General features: G+C 33.4%; 1 protein-coding gene across 2 annotated transcripts; it reads right to left on the reverse strand.

Annotated features, from left to right (window-relative positions):
- Window positions 1-4,416: 4,416 nt before the first annotated feature.
- Window positions 4,417-18,822, reverse strand: LOC106302202. 2 transcript variants are annotated; one of them, XM_013738740.1, is made up of 7 exons: window positions 18,736-18,822; window positions 18,573-18,630; window positions 5,689-5,815; window positions 5,437-5,606; window positions 4,983-5,262; window positions 4,749-4,915; window positions 4,417-4,663 (listed from the first exon to the last, which is right to left on the reverse strand). In XM_013738740.1, exons 1-7 carry the CDS (start codon window positions 18,820-18,822, stop codon window positions 4,500-4,502), a joined length of 1,053 nt encoding a protein of 350 aa, XP_013594194.1. In that variant the 3' UTR covers window positions 4,417-4,499. The 2 variants fall into 2 exon arrangements, with proteins under 2 accessions (XP_013594194.1, XP_013594195.1); XM_013738741.1 differs by lacking the exons at window positions 4,417-4,663; window positions 4,749-4,915; window positions 4,983-5,262; window positions 5,437-5,606; window positions 5,689-5,815 and adding exons at window positions 16,417-16,699; window positions 16,794-16,960; window positions 17,121-17,400; window positions 17,497-17,666; window positions 17,751-17,877.
- Window positions 18,823-19,764: the final 942 nt, after the last annotated feature.

The following is a 19,764-nucleotide window of genomic DNA, read 5'->3' on the forward strand; positions in this document are numbered from 1 at the left end:
ATCCACCATTACGTTCTCAGCTAAAACGCCATCAGAGGTCAAAACAAGGGTCAGGCATACCCTATTTATTGAGGCTGAGGGAGGTATGGGAAAATATCTAGGATTACCGGAGCTTTTTGGTCGTCGAAAAAGAGACATCTTCGCCTCCATAGTGGATCGTATCCGACAAAAAACCTTTAGTTGGACTTCGAGGTTTTTGTCAGGCGCCAGAAAGCAAGTGCTTTTTAAAAGCCGTTCTCTCTGCCATGCCGTGCTAAGCTATGTCCTGCTTTAAGATCCCATTATCGCTTTGTAAGCAAATTCAATCGATCCTTACCCGTTTCTGGTGGGACGCAAACCCGGACAAGAAGAAGATGTGTTGGGTTGCTTGGTCAACTCTCACCTTACCGAAACTCGCAGGTGGTCTTGGGTTCCGGGACATCGAGACCTTCATTGATGCTTTGCTAGCTAAGATAGGATGCCGGCTCATATCTGATCCTAACTCTTTGGTCGCCCGTGTATTACTTGGAAAGTACGCTTGGAACTCCTCCTTTCTGGATTGCTCTGTTCCGTCTGTAGCCTCGCACGGCTGGAGGAGCATTTTCGCGGGAAGAGAACTCCTCCGTAAGGGACTCAGCTGGACAGTGGGAGATGGAAACAAGATTAGGGTCTGGAGCGATCCTTGGCTCAGCTGTGACACACCTTCCACCCCGATTGGACCTCCAAACGTATCATCTACAAACCTCATGGTTAGTGATCTCCTCTGCCCTCTCACAAACGGTCGGGATCGAGATAAGATCAGAGAGTATTTGCCTCATTACGAGGACCATATCATGCGCCTATACACGATCTCCGCGCCCTCTTAGGATAATCTGGCTTGGTTACCTGATAAGTCTGGCACTTATACTACTCGATCAGGCTACAATGTTGGAATCTTAGCGTCACTCACAACTTCCACAACTATTCCTACTCCCTTTGATTGGATGAAGAATATTTGGAATGTTCAAACATCTCCTAAACTCAAAGATTTTCTCTGGAAATTGGCAAGAAAGGCTATTCCAGTCAGCGGGAACCTAGCCACTAGAGGACTTCCACGCTTTCCGTGTAAAAACTTCAATGGCACTGAAGATGATCTTCATGTTTTCCTCCACTTTCCAGTGGCCTCTCAGGTCTGGCGTTTGGTCCCAATGGCAACGGTCCCGTCTCCTCTAACTCCCTCTATCCAGGAACTCATCTCCATTGTGCATACCGCGACGTAATCTCCCTCCTTCTGGTGTTACAATACCACTGTGGCCTTGGGTTCTCTGGAACTTATGGAAAGCGCGAAACAAGCTATGCTTTGAGAACCACACTTACTCTGCTATAGAGATTGTTACTAAGTCTGTTCGAGATGCTTTTGAATGGCAAACGGCTCAGACGTTAATCCCCACTATGGCCCGCTCTGATAGGCCCCAACAACGGCCCGCTCCAGTCCCTCCTGTTGACAGCGTAATCACTTCTTTCCATGTGGACGCAGCATGGGATGCACGATCCGAGACTTGCGGTCTGGGAGGCATATTTTCGGGACCTTCCGCTTCTCGACTTCCACTATTGTCCGAAACTCAGACCCTAGTTTCTTCTGCACTAATGGCTGAGGCCTTAGCAATTCGTTTGGCGGTCATGACGGCTGCATTCGCAAACATTAAATCCCTCGTGATCTTGACTGACTCCCTCACCCTCGTCAACCTCTTGAAAGGGAAAGAGTCTAGGCCTTGGTTGTTTGGTATTTTGTTTGATATTTATCATTTTAGCTCTAATTTCGAAGTTATTTCCTTCTGTTTCATTCCTTGGTTACAAAACTGTAATGCTTATCTCATCGCAAAGACATCACTGGCTGAGACTATGTCATCCTTTATGGGAGTGTAAGATCCCTCTTTTTTAATGAAATATCTGTTTGCTCAAAAAAAGAAAAATGAAACTCAGCGTTTCAAGTTAACGAAATGTTAACGGAGAGGTTAATAAACTAACGGAATCTTAGTTGAAAGTTTAAAAACATAAAATATTAGATGAAGATTTTTCTTCAATCTAAAAATACTTGGGGTTTAAATCATTAAAAACCCTTTTAGGAACAAGGTCTTTGTATTTATCGAAATTAGGCGTTTCAGACTTTTAATGGTCTCACTTTGTTTAACATCCTTTGTTACTGTGATGAAATCGGTTCAGTGGTTTATTGTTTACTAGTGTAACCCCATGCTACGCATGGGTTAATTTACTGTTTGTAAAATTATTTGATCAAAAGTCATAATTTTCAATCAGAATAGATATTATTTAAAATATTATATGAACATCACATAATTTTAGAGGCACCTTCATTGAAATATATTTTATTTATTTTTGAAAGTTCAATAATATAAAATATAGTTAAAATATACTTTATTTGAGACTTTAATTTACTCGATAATTTCTTACTGAATAATAAATACTTAATTTAATTTAATGTAACTTTAAATATGATAAATCTAATAAATTTATTTTCTTTTTATTTTACAGTTTAAAATAATTCAGTGACATTTATGTTAATTCACCTAACATATTTTTTTTAGAAAGCACACATTTAAACAAAATTAACCCACAAATTTTTAAAAATTAAAAATTAACCCACAACTTTTATTCTGATAGTTTTTAATTTAAAAATTAAAACTGACAAATTTTGTTTGATTTTTATTTTGCTATAATGAATTTCCCAGTATTAATTAATTAAATTTCAGTTACAAAAAATAATTAAAGTAAATTCACCTCTGGATTCATAAATGCAGGTTCCCTCGTACGTCCAGCAATAGTTTTGTTGGCGAAATCAATTGCATTGGTGAATATTGAAAAATAACTGATCCAGCAAAGGAAATATTTTTTCAAACACATTTTTTTTTAACACACCAGCAAAGAAAAATTAATCAACAAACCAAAGAAAAGTACTTAAAGTGGAACACATGTTAACCTTTTTTTGTCTGGCCAAAACCGATGCTTGTATCTTTAGTCCCCCTTGAAGCGACTGCAAATTTACTGCATGTGAGTGTAGTTATGGGCTTTCCACGAGAATAACTTTGTCTATACTCCATCCCATCTTTCCAAACTGTTAACTCCATGATCTGTAAAATTGAATTTCTTCAAAATCAAAGTACTAGTATCAGCCTCTTCCCATAATTCCACTGTATCTATCTAAAATTTTGTTGATAATGTTTTTTGAAGTATAATCCATGCAATAAATAAAAAAAAGTTTTGATATGCTCCAAAAATATTTATGAAGAATCGTAGAGAGCAAAACTGATAATGGAGATGGTAGAAAAAGGGGGAAAGAAAGCAGAAAGTAAATCAGAGATTAAATTTTATATAAGAAAAAAAACGGTTTGAAATCATGACAATTCAACAATGTGAATGTGATATTTGAGAAAATTTAGGATGAAGTTGATGAAAATTAGGGATGATGAATTTATTTTAATCAAACTTTTTTTTTAAATAAAACATTTTTCATTTGTCAAAATTTGATTCGTTAAGTGACTTGTGCTTTAGGATACAAAGGATTTTTTCCTTCAATGAGCGAATGACCTCTATTAGGTTACAGTAGGTCAGAATTGGTGGGATTGATCTCTTGGAGATTTACTTCCAAAAATTGATTTTTTTTTCAAGCTACTAATGTGGATAAAAGAAGAGCAAAACAATTTAAAAAGATTCGAGTTTATGTTTAACAATTTGTCCCTTAATTTTTGGATCTTCGATCAACCGTTTCTCAAATTTTATTAAAAAATGACTTGTAGACAAACGTAAAGACATCAATTTCAGAAATTATCTAATGCTCTCTCGATGAGTTTCCGTCTGTAAAATTTCAATCTTTGATTTCTGCGGAAGCATTAGCCTCTCTTCCAACCTCCTATTAGAATGCATAACTACTGTCTTTGTTGTGAGTGTATTGTGTTTGTTTTTCTTTGATTCGTATAGCCTTTTGGTATTTTGATTCTATATGTCCTTTCTTATGACATACTTACTGGTATGGCCGCCATATGTTTTCATTCTTTTTGTAATACTCTAGAACTTTTTACTCATGTTGCTTAATGCCAAACAAGCATTAAAGTTTTTTCTTCAAAAGTGCAAAAACAATTTTTTTCCTTATCTTGTGGCTTTTGAAGATACCGGTTCGTGCAGGAGAACCCATATGCCAAAATTTCACATTCACGCATTGGACCAGTGTGGTCCATGAAGACCAATATCTTAAGATGTTTCGACTGTTTTAACTCAAAATCAGTAATGAATGAATTGACTCAAAAAAATTATATATGTGTTGGCTTTTTAAAACTATGTGAGATTTTTCAGAAAAGTTAAAAGCAAGAGAGTTTTATTTCATTGATAACAAAGGAGAAAACAAACTCAAAGAACAGAAATGACGATTACATCACAAGGAGCAACAACTTCATCTTATTATTACAACACACATCACACATCTCTTTATTCATAATGTTGTTTGATCCAAGACAAAGATTTAGAGATCACTAGACGGGGACGATGTTGGTCACAGAGACCTTAACCATTTCAGCTTCAAAGACAATAGCATCATTCACCAAATACCCTTTGGATGTATCCTTTAAATCTTTCATCAATATGATATTGTTCACTCCCACACCATAATCGCTTCGAATCGGGTACCAAGCTGCAGCTGAAATAAAGAAAAAAAATATTAATTTCATTCACCGATTATTCTTGGAAATAAAAAATTATTTTTATTGGTTTAGTCTTCTTACAATATAGTTGCCTGTGGTTGGAGCTACGTTGGTTCTTTAATCGTAGATTAACCGCTCCCCAAGTGTTTGTAACAACTGCGTTTGGCCTAAAGCCTTGAGCATATAAGTAGATTGGAAGTGCATGTGGTCTGCCATCTCCATCCCCTTTCGGGTTAAATCCTAATCTCCTGATTATACATCAACCAAAAACCGTTATTAAAGGAATTCAAATATGCAACTATATAAAGTACTAACCAGTAACGGTCTCCAACGAGAAAATCATCAGAATAGTAGAATTTATCTTCCAAGGTGGAGAAACGAAGAATCTTCCAAGTGAAAACATTGTTTGGTGGGTTTGATATAAATGTGACTTTCTCTTGTTTCTCGGCCGGTTTAACGATGAGGATCTCAGCACCAAAAGAACATGTGTCCTGCACAATGTACCCCTGGTTCGCGTTTTGGAACGTTGCGAGGGAAATCAACTGTCCGAATCCCCACTCTTTTTTCGCCGCGGTGAATCTCTTGACTGCTCCATCTGCAATAGTCCAAAATTATAACCAAACTCAGCTTATAGTCAAATCTTATCATCTACAACCGCCAAATAAAGATGCATGTAGCTAGTCTAACTGAGTTATTTTTATTGGTTGTTTTATTCCTATTTAGTTAGTAATATGAAAGCAAATGGATGATGAATGATGAACATATATACCTGTGACAGCCAAGTACTTGTGTTGCTTTGGATTGTGGACAAATAGTTTGAGATCAACGTTGACTTCCCAACCATATGGAAGCGATTCGGTCTCTTCCATCCTCACGTATAGTGATATATAGCCATTTCCACCGTCGTTTTTATTACCATTCATGTACATTAACAACCTCCTGTTTTTTTTTTGTCATAAAAATAATCCTAATTAATAAATATGTTGAATAAAAGAAAAGAAAAGCCGTTAAGATCATTAACCATTTGTAACCAGCAGCTTCGAAAACAGAGGACTCGTAGAGTTCGGTTCTCTCCTTAATCACGGAGTAGCCTGCTATAGTTACTATCTTACTCGATGGTCGCTCTTCTCTCAACACTCTTGTCACTCCTGTAAACAACGAAAATTTTCCAGGAAAAGTTCAAGAACTGAGTTTCAATGTCCCACCAAGAATACCAAGAGAAAATGGGTTTCATGAGACAAACAAGGGTAGAGCGTCCATTATTCGTATCCATTCACGTATATATGAGATAATATGAAAATGTGTGACCGGTGACCATTCAAGGAACACTTAGAACAAATAAAAAGGGAATGAAAAATAATAAAATAAAAAAATAAGTGGGAATGATTATTCTTTCTCAAAAATAATGAGGAATAATTTTACTTTGTTATTCGCTACAAAAAAAATGATAAGAAATATAAAAGAAAATTAATTCCTTATGAACGATATATTTTTATGGAAATTATAAAGAATTGAATATTTTTTCTCATTTCATTGGTCACCGGTCACACCTACGGTGAATCATACGCAAGTGGGCCAAATAAGTGGAGCATACACAAGAAAAAAGAAAGAAACGCTTTTCACTCGTATAAGGAGTGGTTTCATACAAACAAAGTGGATCTTGCACACATTTTCAAAATTGGTAATAACATTAGTTTTTTTATGCAATAATAACATAGTTAAATATGAAAAGTGTTAATGTGTGGTGGAAATTGATTTTTCCTTGATTTTCTCTTCAAATAGTACTCCCTGCGTTTTATAATTTAAATAGTTTTGCCTAAAAACACAAAGATTAAGAAAACTTATGGTTTAAAAAGTATTGTATAATAAATAGGTTAGATATAATTTAAACAATAAAAAATAAGTCAATTTAATTTGATTGGTTTCACTATATTCAATAAATGTAAAAGTTACCTAGAAATATGAAAACTACTTCTATTTAAAACAAAAAAATTTCCCTAAAACTACTTACAATATGAAACGGAAGGAGTATAATATTTTTGTTTACGTCTGTTTTACAAAATGATTACTAACTGAGTAAACTTAAATTGATTTATCGAATATAACTATTTTAAGATCATCCAAAATCAGATATATATATATATATATGTATATATATATATTTAACTTGAAAACTCAAAATAATAATATATATGTTTAAAATAATTTTCTATCAGCTTCTAAATAACAATTTTGTTATTCATAATGATTTTTTTAAATAACTCTTTTTAATTAAAAATAAATTATGTTATAAAATTTTATATAGACTAATTTAAAATTGTACAGTATTTTGAACCACTTTTATATTCATTTCCATCATTCGTACATATGTTTTAGACCGTTAGATCCGTTTGATCCACTCTTGTACCATTAGAACCACTTTTGTTTCATTCGTTCCGCTTAATCCGCAACGCTAAATCCGTATTTCTCATTCGAAGCCTAACAGCTTTCAGAGATTATCTCTTTACACATGATAAGACTTATACTTTGTCGTATTGTTTAAGTCGGTTTATAACACCGGCTCTTACTCCCTATATAAACAAATCGTGTGTGTGCGCGATAAATAGATAATATAAGTGATACTAGTGATATTTCTTTCTCTCTCTTCTACGTACGAAAACAACTTAAATAGTTGCACGATTGACTCACTTAAATAGTTGCACGATTGACTCACTGCCTAAGTTTTTTTTCACTGGTATTTTATTAAGAGAACCAAGCCCAACAGGCATGGCCCCAAACACAAGAAAAACAAAGGAGCAACAGCCCAAACTATACAAAACCAACTTTCGGCCCATAAGCCCAAAGAAGAAAACCATTGGGGAAGATACCGCGTCCACACCACATGTGTACGGTTGTGTCAGCAAGCCAGAAGACACGCGTCCAAGCGAGAAGCCGTCATCTTCCTTCGGAGTCAGAGAAGAGGCACGACCAAGCTCCGCCATCGGCGAACCCGAACTCGATAATAAATCGATCAAAAGATCGATCCACCAAAGCTCATGTCGAAGGATCTTGACCGACGAATCTACGCTTCAAAAAGAGATATCAATCGTCTACAATCGATCCAGAGCTCCAACTTACTTAAGCGAGTGAACCACCATCTTTATTGATTCAAATAAGCTTGAAGACGAGTCGACCCTAACCAAGGGGAAGAAAGAGAACATGGATCCTCAGACCAAGAGTCGATAGGACAGATGAAGAGAAGAAGCGTAGATCGGAACACCAACCCGGGAACTCCCAGGGAGAAGCCGACGAAGACGGTGCTACCGGAGCCACCGCTTCCCAGAGACAAAGCCGGCGTAGGGTGCTATAGAAGCCACCACTACCCAGAGACCTAACCCCGACAATCGGGAAGCCAAGCCGGAGAAAAACCGGCGATCAAAAGAAAGTCGCTTTCTCTCTTCCCTGTGAAAGATGGAAGAAAGGGAACATAGATGAGAGAGAAATGCGACTTCACTGCCGAAGTTAGTATCACTATCACCTAATACTTCATAAATATTCAAATATTATATATTTCGGATTTTTTTTTACTTTAATAGTCCCTATCGATTAACCTTCCCGTCTCTTTCATTAAGGACAACTAGAACTTTTTGCGCCGTTTTCATTTAAACCATTTTAATGGTTTGGCATTAAACCGCGTTTTTCTAATTCTAATCCGTTCTACGATTATTTTTCTATTTGATTCTTCATCATTTTAATGTATTTAATTTAGTTTCCTTATCAATCTTTTCTCAAGATTTTAGGAAATAATGTATATAAAAAAATATCTATAAGCATTAAATATATTTCAGATTTTTATATATATGTTAGATAAATTTCCCACATCGAAACTTTGTGATTTTCATCAACAAAAATGATTACTATAAATATAGCATGATATTTTGCTTGAGTAATATCAAACGAGCCGCAGTAAACTCAAAGTCTATCTTTTTGATTGGGTTTAAACAACAAAATTTTCATTAATATTCGACAATTAATCGAGTAATAACGTTTAGTTATGTTGAATTGATCGTTTAAATCTTTACGGATTTATTGTGTCGAGTAGCCAAAATCACGGTGGGTGATATCCTTTAGCGTTTTTCTGACTGCAAAAAAATTACTGTGTCGAGTAGCCAAAATCGCAGTGGGTGACCTCCTTTAGCGTTTTTCTGGCTTCAAAACCGGTAAATCGGCCAATTTTTTAAGTTCAAAGAAGAGAATATTGTCAACATACTTTAAATTTTTTTAATAATATATAAAACATAAATTTACAATTTGACACATTTATATGAAACTTACAAAAAAAAATTGTATCATTCATTAATAGTAATTTGAAAGTTTTAAAACACTAAACCACCTAACATATTTCCCTCATTTTTTGCTATTTGTTTCTTTATTAATATTATTAAAAATAAATAATATAATATAAATCGTGATTAACAAGATATTATTGACCTAACAATATTTAGAATATTATATATCCTTGAGATTTTAGGAAATGATTTATTTAGGAAATCTCTATAAACATTAAATATATTTGAGATTTTTATATATATGAAGTGCAAATGTCCCACATCGAAACTTTGTGAAACTCATCAATAAGAATGATTACTATAAATATAGCATGCTCTTTTGCTTAAGTAAAATCAAATGGGCAGTAAAAAATCCAAAGCCTATCCTTTTGATTGGGTTTAAAAAAAAATTATTACACTTTGGCAATTAATCTGAGTAATATTGTTTAGTTATGTTATATTAATTGTTTAAATATTTACCGATTTATTGTGCTGAATAGCCAAAATCACGGTAGGTTGCCCCTATTAGCGTTTTTCCAGCTGCAAAACCGGTAATTCGGCCATGTTTTTTAATTCAACGTGGAGAATATTATCACCATGTGAAAATATGAACAACTCTCGAAAACATTGAATTCCAAATGCTTTCCCGCATTTTGAATTAAAGTTTAATAATATATAAAAAAACATAAACTTACATATATTTGACACATTTATATGAAACTTACAAAGAAAAAAGCGTGTCATTCATTAAAGGTAATTTGAACGTTCTAATCATTAAAACACCTAACATATTTCCCTATTTTCTTGCTATTTATTAATATTTTTAAAAATATAATATAATATAAATCGTGGTTAACAAGATTTTATTGACCTAACAAGATTTAGAATATTATATATTTAAGAAATATCTATAAGCATTAAATATATTTGAGATCTTTATATATATGAAGTGTAAATATCCACATCAAAACTTTGTAAAACTCATCAACAAAAATAATTACTATAAATATAGCATGTTTTTTGTGCTTGAGTAAAATCAAATGGGCCGTAGTAAACCCAAAGCATATCTTTTGATTTGATTTAAACAAAATTTTTTATTACTCTTAGGTAATTAATCCGAGTAATAGTGTTTAGTTATATTAAATCGACAGTTTTTTACCGATTAATTGGTTCGAGTAGCCAAAATCGTATTAGGTTGCCGGATTAGCGTTTTTCCAACTGCAAAACTGGAAATTCGGCTAAGTTTTTGAATTCAACAAGGAGAATATTGTCACCAAGTAAAACACATGAACAACTACTCTCTACAATGTTGAACTCCAAGTGCTTTCCCACATTTGAATAAAAGCTTAATAATATACAAAAACATGAGTTTACAAATATTTGACACATTTATATGAAACTTGCAAAGAGAAAATTTGTGTCATTCATCAAGAGTATTTTGGACATTTAAGAACATAAATCCCTAAACATATTTCTCTATTTTCTTGCTATTTATTTCCGTATTAATATTTTAAAAATAAAAAAATATAATATAAATTATGGTTAACAAGATTTTTTTGGATCTAACAATATTTAGAATATTATATATCCTCGAGATTAGAAACTAATTTATACAGAAATATCTATAACAGTTAACGTTTTAAATATATTTGAGATATATTTACAAAGTGTAAATGTCTCACATCGAAACTTTGTGAAACTCATCAATAAGAATGATTATTATAAATATAGCATGCTCTTTCGCTTGAGTAAAATCAAATCGGCTGTAATAAACTAAAGACCTATATTTTTGATTGGCTTAAACATCATCCGCATTTTGACACATTTAAAAAAGTGATTTTAAAATAGAAAGAAGTGATTTTTAACACGGATCAACACACATTACATTATCATATAATCTATAATTGTATTGCATATGACCAACTACATGTAACATATGTGATACTGATGAATAACTCCACGAATTATGATTTCACGATGAAGCACTCCCAAAACACTTGGATCGACGGACGGTTATGCATGTACGATATTTTTGATGGAGAAACTCTCACCACATCAGACAATCATAACGAACGATTTTTCCTACAATATTCTGGAACCTCCGCATGTAATCTACAAGAAATTGCATAGTCTAAAATTCAAACCTCAGAGTTGGATGTAGAAGTATTTAAACCTTAACCAATAGGCTAAGTTTCAATCGGTTGTGCCCCTTCCATTGGATCAGCCAATGATAATAAGTATGGAGGCATAAATCAGTTTGTGGAGCAGCATATCAGAGATGGCATGCGAACATAGCCGGCCTTGAGCCAATCAGACAAAGCATGGACTTGTAGTCCTTTAATGGTTTGTAAAAACAAAATCGGCTTTTAGTTTATAATATTAATCTTTAGTGTGTGTTGAATTCAAATTGACATTCCTAAACAAGTTTTGAGTTTATAAACTTCAAAATGTGAAAAATAAAAATTCTAACATCAAACCCACATGAACGAGGCAGAATTTGCCATCTTACGGGTTTGATCTAGCGTTCAGTGGTTTGTCGCTGACGTTGTGAGTGGACCCTCATATTCTTTCATTCTGTGTGTTAGTTCTTTCTTCGGTGGTGATTTTGAGCTTGAGAACTTCAGGTCTTATGCAAAGAGGTTGATCAATTTCAAATCTTCTTCGTTTTGTGTGTAGTAACATTTGGGAGTTGCAAGCTCCATGTGGAGCGATGATTTTATCGTTTATTTCTGCCTTCTTGTGGAGCGAGATCTTTGTCTTTTATTGAAACTAGAGTCTTTTTCCGCGCGTAGAGCAGATAATCACTATAAATACTTTTTATTTTGATGTTTAATTACAATATGAGCTATCTTGTTGTATTTGTTTGTTTTTAAAAAAAGTTTATTAGTTATATATTGATAATTTTAACTTAATTTTGACCTATTTTTTTGTTTGGTGTTTTGCTATTTATTGGTAATTAATTTAACTATTGTTATTATAGATTTTTGTGTAATCAAAAATAGAAATTGCATGATTAATTTATAAAACGTAATTGTATAATCACTGTAAATGAAGATCGAAAAAAATTAACTATCAAACAAAATTTAACTAATGTATGAAATAAATAAAATGTGATAATTAGCTGTAATTCACGATGTGTAAAAGTTAAACCCTGAAATTGTTTTATATTTTATATGTTTTATACTCCATCTGTTTCAAAATTTTACATGTTTTAGGTTTTCAAACTTATCAATAAAACATAATAAATCTTAGTATGATATGTATATTTTTTTTGTGACCAACTATTTCCATAAATTTTAACCAATCAAAATTTAGTAAATACAATTAATTTTTTTTGAAGTTTACAATTTACCATTACTGTCTATTAAAAGTTGCATTGAAAAAAATAAAAGATGCATCTTTTAAAAATAATCATTTTTTTCTAAAACATGTATTATTTTAGAACAGAGGCAGTATTTTAGTTAGTTAATGTTATGTTTCATTCAGATAATGTAATTCTAGGACTCGAGATAGTATATTTATATTTGCTTAAAAACTTTTTGGAAAACTCAATTGCTTTTTAATATATATTATGACTAGGTATATGTGTTAAATGACAAAACGCCACTAATAATAATCTAGGATCAATATTAAACTCAGGGACATTTATGGAATAACATGAAAAAATTTAAATTGTATGTTAGGTTTAATAAGATAGAATTATGTTAGCTTGGTGTAGGAAGATAGTGAAGAGGTTGTGTTTATGTTTTTTTGGGCGTTGAGTTGATGCATGTGCAAGATATATTGAAATCTTGGTTTGTATATAATTGTAAAGAAAAGCGTTTTGTATATAAATATATGCAGTTAATATGCTTTGATTAATATAAAGTTGTTGGTGAGGGAATTGTCTTGTAAAAGTACACAAATAAACGTCCCTCGGTCTTAACTAACGAAACATAAATATTTGACTATAGACTTCTTCGTGTCTGCTTGAATCCGTGATCACTTAGGAAAGCAGAGAAGAATGCGCGATGAAAACATTTGGTGTCTAGGTGGACATGGTCAAACTTGATCCTTCTAAGGGTATGTGAGCATATCTATCAGTCACACAAGCTATTCACAATGAACTGTAAAGTTACTATCAGGATAACATATGTCTCTTTTACCATATCTCTTTTACCTGACAGTAACAACCTGCTTCTGCATTCTTTCTTGGGAGCTTCCGCATTTATCTCCGAGACTGTTGCTTCTTTCATAGTAACCGTCCCTTTTGAGTGCTTTCATACGCATCGGCTGGCATTTCAACTTTATCTTCTTCTGATGTCCGAGGGTAACTTGTGATCTCTACAATTTCCGTTGGCAGTTTTATTGTTGGTGCATCGTTGTTGTCCCTATGAGCTGGTTTCTTCTCGCCTTTAGATGCAGCAGATGTAGTAAGAAATCTCCCCTGGGGAGGAGGACAGCGTGCGGACTCCAAATCTACATTACGGCGATAATGTTTCTTTGAACACACAGTTAACATTATACATGCATTTAAAATTTATTAAAAAGGTTATTTAAATGTCTTTGGGGAGACTGAGCTATTTAAATGTTTGTATAGCTTCTCTTTGCCCTTGTAACCTAGGAGGGACTGTTTCTCCGGTAATCGGAATTTTGTACTGTTTCCGATGCCCCATTAAAGGGTTTAATGAATTTTAATTTTTTTTAAAAAAAAATAAGTGACCTCCTAAATCTTCTTTCATGAAAAAAAGGAGTATAAGTGGAGAAGTAGATAAAGCCAATGGCAGAAAATGAAAAAAAAAAATTGAGTCACGGCGACTATACAAAGATCTCTACAAGTTATATATACGGAAAAAAAAATAAATAGATGGATAAAAATACAAAATGCTAATTTCGGTCGGTTTGTTTCCAGAAACTATCATTATTTCGCCGGCTTTTCTTCTTTGTTTTGAGATTCTGTAAAATCATCCGTTTAAATAGCACTAATAGTCTTGGATGACCCAGGAAAAAAAGACCCATCTCATATCTTTTTCTTAGATTCTTTTTATTATAAAATAAACGTTCACTAAATAAACATATGGACTGAAGTATGAGACATTAATCAACTTTCTGAAAATCTTATTATAAGAGAACCTCTTGCTTAGCTGCTTAAAAGGTATCAAAAAGGTAATTTCTTCCTAAAGAAAATGGCTGAGGCAAATCAAAGATAATTCAACTATATAAACCTGCAATCAGGGGCCATGATTCATGCCGCATATTGCAAACCAAAATAGTTATCGGGAAGTCCTTGCGAGGGCCTCCATATCACCCTCTCAAATAACCCGGCAGTGGTGACTGAGTGTGGGTCCTTCCCCTCATCTCATCTAAGGGAAGATTCAACTCTATATCAGTCAATCAACAAAAAATGGATTATAAAGCAGACCATAAATTTTGGCTTTTTGACAATTCCTTTATTACAAATAATTACAAAAGTGAGACAAATTGAGATCCTAAATTACACAGTTTTAAGTTTTGAGCACAAAGTAACTGGAGGTGGAGGATACATATTAAGCTTACATGTCAATATGGAGCCGCGCCACAAATTCACCGTTACGCCAATCCCAGAAGCAGAAAGTCCGACCAAGTCGTCGAAGGATGGCTGATTGAGCAAAATTAGCAGCAGATGAAGACATTCTCGAGGATCAAATGAAATCTGCGCCGGTTCAAAGGGGATGAGAGTAGATATGAGATATTCGTCTCCGGTGTGTAACATGAACTATATATAAAGAGGAACTCCGAGTCGGTTACGAAACCCACCATTAATGATGGTCTGAGTTAACACTGGAAGATGTAGAGACAAAGGAAGATGAAGAGTTAATGAATTTAGTGGAGAAAGTGGAAATGGATACGTATTTGAGCGAGGTGAGTCGCTACAGTGCAGAAACCCTAGATTCAAGATGAAGATGACGATTAGGCGACTTAGAAGCTTATTTGGGTCAGAATAGGGGTTTAATAAACTTGGATCTCGGCCACTTTAAACAAAACGAATAAGATGGGTTATAAATGGCCCACCGTATCTATAATATAATGGGCTGGAAATAAAACAATTTTCTAAAGTTTCGAAAGTTTTTAAAGTCGTGATGACATGACATATTTGTAGAATCTGATTGGCTAGAATTAATCTGTTCATGTGGACACCCTCTTTGTTGAGCATATTCCCCTTTTATTACTTTTTTGATTAGGTGTTTCAGTGGTTTTGCTTTGTTAATTCTTCTTTCTTGCGACCATAAGAAATCGGTTTAGTGGTTTGTTGTTTATTTCTACCTTTTCCTTCAATGAGCGAATGACCGCTATTATGCTACTGTAGGTCAAAATTCGTGTGATTGATCTCTTGGGTACTGACCTCCAAAACTGAATTCTTTTCAAGCCGATAATGTGAATAAAAGAACAGTCAAGCAGTTTAGATGGTTCGAGCTTATACTTTAGCAATTTGTATCCTAATTTTTGGATCTTCGATCAGCTGTTTCAACTAATTATTTCTTTCAGGTTTTATGAGAAAAGACTTGCAGGCAAACAAAATGCATCAATTTTGGAAATTGTCTAATGCTCTCTCGGTGAGTTTCCATCGCATAGAGGGTGTAAAATTTTAATCCTTGATTTATGTGGAAGCAGTAGCCTCTCTTCCAACCTCCTATTAGAACGCACACACTACAAGAACCATAGTCTTAACAACGACGGTTTCGGCTGTTCATAAATCGTTATACAAGGTTTACGACGAATTAACAATGAATCACTATTCGTCGTCAATTGCACATATCGTCGTAAATTTGTCACAATGTTGCAAGGAAAATATTGTGTCATCAATTCGTTGTAAAAAGATTGTTGTAAATTCGACATAAAATTTGCAACAAATGTTGTGAATTCGTCGTTAAATTAATGACGACAGTTTTCTTCATAAGTTCGTTGTTATTGCTATGTTTTCTTGTAGTGACACCATCATATCATAAGACTAATATCTTAGTTATGAGTGTATTGTGTTTGTTTTTCTTTGATTCAGATAGCATGGTACTTTCTATACATCTTCTCTTATGACATCTACTATGTTTGATTATTTTTGTAATACTCTGAAACTTTTTGTTCATGTAGCTCAATGACAAACATATTCTTAAAAGAAAACTTCCAAATGTGCAAAACAACCTTATTCCTTATCTTGTGGCTTTTGAAAATCCATGACCGGTTCTGCAGGAAAACCCATACGCCAAAATTAAAAATCACATCCACGCATTGGACGAGTGTGGTCCGTGCAGACCAGTATCTAGATGTTCCTATTGTTTTAACTCAAAACTAATTGGTAACGAATAAATTGACTCAAACAATTTATATATGAATTTTGGTTCTTTTAAACTTACGATGTGAGATTTTTCAAAGAAGTTAAAACCAAGAGAGTTTGATTCATTGATAACAAAGCAGGAAAATGGAAGTCAAGAATACAGATAGAATACCGATTACATCACAGGGATAAACAACTTCATCTTATTACAAACACATCACACATCTCTTTATTCATAAGGTTGTTTGATCGATAACAAATAAGAAGAGATTACTAGACAGGGGCGATGTTGGTCACAGAGACCTTAACCACTTCAGCTTCAAAGATAATGGCATCATTCACCAAATACCCTTTTGATGTATCCTTTAAATCTGCCATCAATATGATATTGTTCACTCCAACACCATAACCACTTCTGATCGGGTACCAAGCTGCAGCTGAAAATTAAGAATACACCAATATGATATTAATTTCACACGATTTGTTTCTCTTGGAGACAAAATATTTATTTGATTGGTTTAGTTTTCTTACAATATAGTTGCCTGTGGTTGGAGCTACGTTGGTTCTTTAACCGCAGATTAACCGCACCCCAAGTGTTTGTAGCAACTGCGTTGGGCCTAAAGCCTTGAGCATATAAGAAGATTGGAAGTGCATGTGGTCTGCCTCCTCCACTCCCTTTCGGGTTAAACCCTAATCTCCTGATTATTCATTGACCAGAAAAACGTTATTACATATTGAACTATATAATATGGTGACAAAATAAAGTACTAACCAAAATCGTTATATGTTACACTTGGCCACTGCAGAATTCAACTATGCAACTACATAATATGGTGAGATATCATATCAAGTACTAACCAATAACGGTCTCCAACGAGAAAATCAGCAGAATAGTAGAATTTATCTTCCAAGTTGGAGAATCGAAGAATCTTCCAAGTGAAGACATTATTTGGTGGGTTTGATATGAATGTGACTTTCTCTTGTTGGTTAGCCAGTTTAACGATGAGGATCTCAGCACCAAAAGAACAAGTATCCTGCACAATGTATCCTTGGTTCGTGTTTTCGAATGTTGCAAGAGAAATCAACTGTCCGAAGCCCCACTCTTTTTTCGCTGCGTTAAATCGCTTCACTGCCCCATCTACAATAGTCAATATTGCAATCAGACTCGGCTTATATAGGCTAATCTCTATAGTAAAATATGAAAATCGAATGAAGGATGAGTGATGAAATATACCAGTGACAGTTAAGTACTTGTGTTGTTTCGGGTTGTGGACAAAGAGTTTGAGATCAACGTTGACTTCCCAACCATATGGAAGTGATTCGGTCTCTTCCATCCTCACGTAAAGTGATATATAGCCATTTCCACCGTCGTTTTTATTACCAGTCACGTACAAAACCAACCTCCTGTTGATTTATTTATCTTTTCATCAACATAATGTTAATTATTAATAAATAAGTTGAATAAATGAACAGAATGTAATCATTTACCATTTGTAACCAGCAGCTTCAAAAACTGAGGATTCGTAGGGTTCTCCTCTCCCCTTAATCACGGAGTAGCCTGCTATTGTCACTATCTTACTCGATGGTCGATCATCTCTCCACACTCTTGTCACTCCTGTAAACAACGATTTTTTCAGAAAATAAATGGTTAATTTCTTGAAATTCCAACTCAAAATCAACTTGTAATTAACAGGGCGGGCTTAAGTGGGGAACAAACGGTGCCACCGCCTCGGACCCAATCCGATATCCCTCCATTTCTTAATAGTTAAAGACCATTTAAAAAAAAAAATATAATATTATGTAACAATATATATAAAAGGCCTAAAAATATTTTATATAAATATATATATGCTAGTTTTCATCACACATTTTATATAAAAAATACTTATAATATTTGTTATTTTATAATAATTATTAAAAACTTTGAATCAATATTAATTTTAAGGGTCCAAAAATTTTCTGCCGTAGGGGCCCCTAAAATTCTTGAGTCTGCCCTGGTAATTAATAGATTGATACAAATATTTTTATACATTTGTATTTTTTATCGGAACTTTCGACGTAAAGACTTATGTTCTTACATATGATCTAGAGACCAAGTCATGTAGCCCATTAGTCTCTACACACTCTTTTATATATAATTTATGTTTAATCGAAATTTTCTATGTAAGATTTTATATTTTTACACACTCCTTGAAAAAATAAGACACGTAATTCATTAGTCTCTGCATAATCCCAAAAATAATAAGGAAATTGGTTTCAAAATGTTCATAAGAAAACACAAAGAAAAAAGGTTTCAGACAACAAGCTTACCAAGATTCGACTGGAGACTGTAAGAACTGTTGTTCTCTGTTTCTCTGCCTTCTGTGACCTGGATTTGTTTTTTTTCTTATTGTTAAAACCTACTTTTGGTAATCGCTGAGAAAATACTTTAAACAAACAGACAAAAGAACGAAGGTAAAGACAAAAAGTAAACCTGGTGAATGAGGAACTCAGCAGAAGAGCAGGTGATGAAGAGAAAAGCAAGAGATAAGAAACCCAAACTCCTTTTTTGACTATCCATTTTTTATGGTTATTTGTTTTGCTAAGGCGTTACATTTATATAGACAGATGCACCATGATACTTATTGAGTTAGTTACTAGTATAAAATGGATGAAGGTGGTTTCATCGTGGAAAATAATATATTTCTACACGTTTTTTTGTGGTTGTTGTTGAAAGTTGGAATTGAATTTCGAAATTTGATGAAGCTTTACACAAGAGATGATTTTCTTAGATTTTTTGGTATGGTTACAGGTAGAGAATTGAAGAAAGCATTAAACTAAAGGATCTAGGATTTTAGTTGAATATTTTCATAAGATAATTTAATGATCAAATAGTCGAAACCAAATCGTGGGGAGAGAGTTTTACTTTTGTTACATTGATTATTATTATTTTTGTTTATTTGAATGTGCATACGATCAGATCCGATTTGGTTATTATATTTTTTATGATTTTTCAAGTGTATGAATTGGTGGAAGATAGTGGGTGGCAAAATGTTCAAAATATGATTGAACTTTTTGGCAGAACGTTTTAAGCAAGATACTTGAATGCTTGCACGATCGAGTCAATGTCAAAGGTAATATCTCGATCATGGAAACATTCAAAAATATTTATATATTATCTCATATATATTAATTGAGAAGCATTTGAAAAATTAGAACCTTAATTTTGTATTAATTAAAAAAACCTCAAATCTTAGGTGACACTCTAAATGCCTTCTAAATTTCATTTCAAAGAATTCTATAGCATCTAATATAAAGTATAGTTTAATCTAATGGTGTCACATTATTCCATAATTATATAACACTAGAGAACATTATATTAACCAAAAATATATGAAGTGTGTATTTTTTCCTTAAATAAAAGCTACGGAATTACCTAATAAGATTTACATATATATGACAATTAATGATTATGAATAATAAAGATTTGATAACAATTTTTGCATCCTTCTTCATTTTTGTT

The sequence above is a fragment of the Brassica oleracea genome, chromosome C7, assembly GCF_000695525.1.
Source record: "Brassica oleracea var. oleracea cultivar TO1000 chromosome C7, BOL, whole genome shotgun sequence".
Taxonomy (NCBI): Eukaryota; Viridiplantae; Streptophyta; class Magnoliopsida; order Brassicales; family Brassicaceae; genus Brassica; species Brassica oleracea.